Source organism: Crocodylus porosus, unplaced genomic scaffold, assembly GCF_001723895.1.
Source record: "Crocodylus porosus isolate Cpor-Errol unplaced genomic scaffold, CroPor_comp1, whole genome shotgun sequence".
In the NCBI taxonomy this organism is placed as follows: Eukaryota; Metazoa; Chordata; order Crocodylia; family Crocodylidae; genus Crocodylus; species Crocodylus porosus.
The window spans coordinates 776,318-782,063 of NW_017728893.1; the positions used below are offsets into that span (position 1 = coordinate 776,318).

Genomic DNA, 5,746 nt, shown 5'->3' on the forward strand with positions numbered 1-5,746 from the left:
TAGAGCTAGCCATGCCGTGTCAGCCCATCCCACAGGCACCCACCATCTCTGGGTTCAAGATATCCAGGGGATGCAGCCTGGCTGGATCTCCAAATGGAGCAGACATCGCCCTAATGCCAGGAGGAACCCCATTCTCCTCTCGGTCTCGGCAATCCCCCATTGTCACGAGCTCCATGACTTAATGCTGTGACGCTCACAAGAGATGGTCCTAATTTCCAACCATAACCAAGACAAGGAAGCAACTTGTGAGACATTTATTAAAAGAAAGAGGCGTCCAGAAAGACACGATGTTCAAGGCAAGATCCCTGGTGGCCTGGCTGGCTGGGGCTGGGATTTCTTTTGTGGTGTGGATTGCTTCCTTTTTAATACAATATTAACAAATAAATACTCAAACAAAGAAAATTGAGGATAAACTACCAGGACAGGAGACAGCAAGTGAGCAAGAGTTCAAGGCTCTATGTGGGGAAAGGAGCATGTCTAGACAACCCTACAGGTTCTTCCTAGGGGCATATGAAAAAATATTCTGTATAAAATCAAAAATCAAAGCCAGGGGAAATTAAAAAGGAATGCACAGCACTTTCCACTTCTCATCTTGAACGGTTGTCTGGGGGCGGGAAGGGAACCAGGGAGGGAAACCTCCAGGGGAGGAAGGATCCTGTTCAGACAGGTAACATCATGGACAATTTTGGTGAGGCCCTGGGACACGGATGCAGGTTGGAAAAGCACGTGGTGCTTGGAGGGGGAGCAGACAGGCATGGAGACGGCTTTGATGGGGCAGGAGAGGCAAAGGGAGGGGTCTAGACAGGAATTGGAAGAGATGGGGTTGGAAGGAAGCCAGGGAGCAGGGCTGTCCCAGTTTGAGGATGATCCCAGTTTACTTAACGCTGGGCATCTCCTGCATGTGGATGCTCTTATTCCAGTTTATGCACAAGTGCTTGCACTGCTATTTCTAGCAAAGGCAGCACAGCTGGGCTATTCCCTGCCACCCCAGAGATCAAAGGGTCCTTCAAATTGCACCGAAGGTGTTGCAGTCTTGCAGGCTTCCAGGGTTTGGGCAAACTGCTAGGCTCCCACAGGCATCAAGGGGCAGCTGGGTTTGCAGCAGATGGGAAAACTGTTGTGCCACTGGGCAGATGGGCAGGGTGCAAGGGCGAAGCACCCAGTGCTGGGGCTGGACAGGACAAGCCCACGAGCGGTTAATTGGAGTTGCTTGAACCCTGATGTGCCGGGATGGGGGTGGCAGAGCAAAGGGGCAGGGGCGATTGTGGAGTGGGGCCTCTGGGGCATCTGGGTTGGGTCTCCGTGCCAGGGGTCCTGGAGGTCTGTGGAGGGGGCAGGATTGGGGCCATGGGAGCCTGGTGCGGCCCCGCCGGAGCCTCACTCCCGGATGTAGACCCTCGTGCAAATGACGTCGTCAGCTGTCATGGTCTAGAAAGGATGAGAACAGATGTCAGGGGATACCAGGGCCAGACACCCACCGCTGGGGCATCGGCAGCACATCCCGGGGCACCAAGGGCCCTGATTCTGGACGTAGGGCCCGAGCAGCCTTAAGAGCGCCTTGGTGGAACAGAGCAGAGGATGGGAAGAGAAATCAAGGTCTCTGATACACTGGGAGGGATCCCCCCGCTGCAAGAACCCCCCTGGGGTTAACCCTTCGCACACTGTGGTTGGCCTTACCAGGATGAGTTCCCCGTCGTTGGTCATCTCCCTGGACCAGCCTGTCTTGGGCCCCTCGCCCTTGAGCAGCCGCTGCTCACACACCATCTTGTTCTCGCTCTCCCATTTGGCCAAGCTCTGCCAGGGAGGAGAGGAACACAGGGGCCTCGTTAGCGCAGCCAGGTGTTGGCCATTTGTTCCATCCTCCGGAGCAGGCGGGTGCTGGGTCTGTCCCCACACGGGGTGTGTGTGTGTGTGTGTGTGTGTGTGTGTGTGTGTGAGATCAATGCAAAGCACAGATAACGGGGGGGTATGTATGTGTGTGTACATGTGTGTGTGAGGTCAATGCAAAGCACAGACAGCGGGGGCATGGTGCATGTGTGTGCACACGTGTGTGAGATCAACACAAAGCACAGATAACGGGGGGGCGCTTATGTGTGTGTGTGTGCATGTGCAGGTGAGATTAATGCAAAACAGATAATGGGGGGGGTGCATGTGTGCATGTGCATTTGTGCATGAGAGCAATGCAAAACACAGATACCAGGGAGTGGGGGTGTACACACCCATCATACCCAGTGACTTGGGCTCCAGAGGATGTGTGTGTGTGTCATATAAAGGCAGCTGGAGTCCAGGGGTGGTACACACAGGTGTACACATGGGTGTTGCACCAACTAAGCTGGACTCCAGGGGTGTGACATGGTGCACATGCATATGCGAGTGTCATGCTAAGACACCTGGAGTCACAGGACATAGGCACATACATACATGTGCATGTGTCACACCAAAAGAGCTGCAGCCCAGGGGCGCACACACACAAGTATCATGCTAAGAGGACAAGTCTTGGGGTGTGTGCTGAGATATACACGTGGGTGTGTCATGCTGAGAGCTGGAGCCCTGGCGTGTGTACGCACCCACATGTGTGTGTAAGTATCACACTAAGAGCTGGAGTCCTGGGTTTGCACAGGGTGTCTCAGACCCAGCTGGCAAAAGCCCTGTTCATCGCAGCACCTTCACACCCAGTTCTGCCCTGGCTTTGATGGGTGCAGAAGACCCCAAGCCAAGACCTGCCCCATCCAGGGTCTCCCCGGGGACAGTACAGCCCCCGCACCCCCTCACCTTGCATGGCCGCCCGTCCACGGTCTGCTCCTCAAACTCCTCACCAATCTTGAAGTGGATCTCGGTGGTGCGCACTGTGGTCGAAGTCTTGATGTAAAAGGTCTCTCCGTCCTGCTTGATCTCCACGGCTGGCTTGGAGGCCGCGGCCACTGCGATTTTCCTCAGCATCACATTGACGCCTGCGGAGGGGAGCAGGTCAGGCCACGGGTGGGCTGGGACCCCATGAGCAAACTGGCATGGGCCAGCCGGCTCCCCTGAGGCTGGGAGAAGAGGGGATCTCTCCCCAACCAGAGTGGGAAAGCCTCAGGGTAGAACCACAGCCCCTGGCCCCGCACATCTGGGCTGCAGGCGAGTTGCAGCATCTCCCTTCCGCAGGCCAGCGGGGTCAAGTGGCTCTCGCCTGCCTCGGAGGGGGGCTGATGGGCTCTGCAAGTCAGCCCCCCATCCTGGGGGCCGCTGTGGGGTTATTTTTCAGTGAGGGGAATGATTGATGACAAGATGCACACGTGTGCACGTGCATACAGACACGCATATGTATACGCACCCAGGCACAGAGATACACAGACAGACAAGACACTCACGCAGACACAGATGTGTACAAACACACCCTGACACGCACATGCATACACACATGCACCGAGACACAAGTGCACAAACAAGACATGCACACACAGGGGGACATGCACACAGATGGACACATACACACATGGACACAGATAAATGGAGAGACACATGCACTCACACATAGACATGCACACATGCAAACAGATGCACACACAAGACATGCACACATAGATACACAGACAGACAGACAGACACACACACACAGATGCACACGTGCACTCGCGAGACATGTACACAAGGACAGAAACACGTGCATACACAAACACAGATGCACGTATATCATGCACACAGAGACAGACGCACACACACAACCATAAATACAGACACACATGTGTACCCACCCAGGTGCGCACACAGACATAGAAGCACGCACACATGCAAACAGATGTGCACCCCACCCCCCGCAGACAGCCATGCAGACACCTGTAGACACATGGGCATGCACTGACATGCTGAGCAGGGGCCAGGGGTGAGGAGGGGGCTGGACGAGTCCTGTGGCCCACCCAGCCTGGTTGCCCAGGGCTCCATGCCAGGAGCTGGCCCAGCTCCAGGCTCCCCTGCCGGCTTACCCCAGCTCAGGGGTCTGGAAGCCCCCAGGCGTGCGACATCCCTGGGTGTCACATGAGGAGGGGGGGACACCGTGCACCGAGCCCTGGGAGCCGGATTAACCTCTGGCCGCAGAAAGCCACAGGGCAGATTTTTCCTGGCAGAGGTCTGGCCGCGAGCCCCAGGGCCCAGCCCGGCACAGACCCCCCATTGTTCGGCCTGCCTGGCGCCCCGTTCCCATGGCTGGGCTGCTTCGGGCTCTCCCCTACCAGCCCCCAGCCCCCCAGGCCCTGGCTCTAGCTTGCGGCTTCTTCTGGGGGGTCGCTGCCACCATGACATGGGGGCTGCAGTCGAGAGGGGCATGCCAGTCCCAGAAGGAGAAACAGGACACAGGCGAGCCTTTGTCTGGTGTCCGGCCTGCAGGGTGAAGGGGGCAAGGCAGAGGGCACACATGTGGGCGTTGTGCAGGGGGGCATGAGGCACCCCACCCTGCTGAGCTCCTTGGGGGCAGCTGCATTGGAAGGACCCCAGACGGGACCTTGGAAGGACCTTGTTTCCACTCCTGGCACTGTCAATGACTTTCTGGGAGATCTTTGCCAACTCCCTTGGCCTCCCTGCCTCAGTTTCTCCAGCTGTGGAGTGGGAGCAAATGAGGCAGGGAGGGGCATTCACATGGGCAAGGAGAAGGGGCAGAGCCTTTAACCAGGAGCCTCGGCCGCAGCTCTGTGGGCCTCCCTGCAGCGTTCCCTCTAAGCTGCGTGGCGTGCATGGCCGCGCAGGCGTGCTCATGCCACGCTGCCAGGGGCGCCTGCGCGGTCGCACACACCACGCAGCTTAGCGGGAACACTGCGTCACAGGGCTCCACGAGTCCTGTAAAGCCCCAGCTCCAGGAAGCACACCAGCTCTCGTGGGAAAAGAAAGCAAGAGTTAAGACCCGCAGGGCCAGAGGGACTGAAGAAGCCCACCCCCCATCCAGGGCCAGCCTCAAAGCCCAGGTGCCCTGGCGAATCTGGCCCCAGTGCCCTCCCGAGACCCCCACCTGGCATTTCTCCTCTGAACTGGCATATGCAAGCTGGTGCCAAGTAAAGGGATCTCCAATGGGGGCCGCAGGAGGAAAACCCTGACAGTCCCTCGGGTGTTGTCAGGGGGGCAACTGGCTTCGCACACGGGTTGGGGACCCTTGCCCCCTGCCCCGCCTTGCTTGGCTCTGTCCCAGGCTGAAATTTAATGACTCCTTATCTCATCAGGTCCTTTCCATGGAGTCCCCCCCCCTTTCCCTCGCAGCCAAGGTGCCAAGAGAGATCCGCTTCCCCTCCGGCAGCTCCGATGCCAATAAAACCCAGGCTGATAAGAGCCGGGACCCCGCTTCGCCGCCGTGGGAAAGGCAGAAATTTACGCTATCGCTGGCAGATTTATTTCTCCGCCAGGCTGGGCTGGGAGAGGAAGGGAGGGGGTGCGGGAGTGAAATAGAAGCAAGTGATAATTATCCCCAAGTATTTCGCGCCGAGCCCCTCGGCTGGAAAATATTCTGCTCCATCCGTTGCAGGGGGAGGGGGCACAGGCAGGGTGTATCCCCATCCTTAGGGGCTTGGGATGGGGTTGCATGGAAGGGGGTAGCCGTGGAGGCCTGCTCCAGGGAGGGGAGAGGGCCACTGTTGCCCAGCAGGTTTGGGAGCGAGGGAGCAGCTCTCCATTGTTCTCCAGGGTTGTGGGGGAGGGGGTTTTCCATTGTTCTCCAGCTCCTGCTTGCTAGGTCTGTCCTCAAGGCAGCTCCCTGCCTCCAGGTGTCAGCCAGACCCTGAGC

General features: G+C 57.8%; 1 protein-coding gene across 1 annotated transcript in view; it reads right to left on the bottom strand.

Moving 5' to 3' along the window:
• Positions 1-240: 240 nt before the first annotated feature.
• The window catches only part of CRABP2 (cellular retinoic acid binding protein 2), a 7,695-nt gene continuing 2,189 nt past the window's right edge, over positions 241-5,746 (bottom strand). The window contains exons 2-4 of the mRNA XM_019555635.1: positions 2,773-2,951; positions 1,678-1,794; positions 241-1,428 (exon numbers count right to left, since the gene is read on the bottom strand). Coding sequence (XP_019411180.1) covers positions 1,378-1,428; positions 1,678-1,794; positions 2,773-2,951 — 347 coding nt within the window. The 3' untranslated portion in view covers positions 241-1,377. The remainder of the gene's footprint in view (positions 1,429-1,677; positions 1,795-2,772; positions 2,952-5,746) is intronic.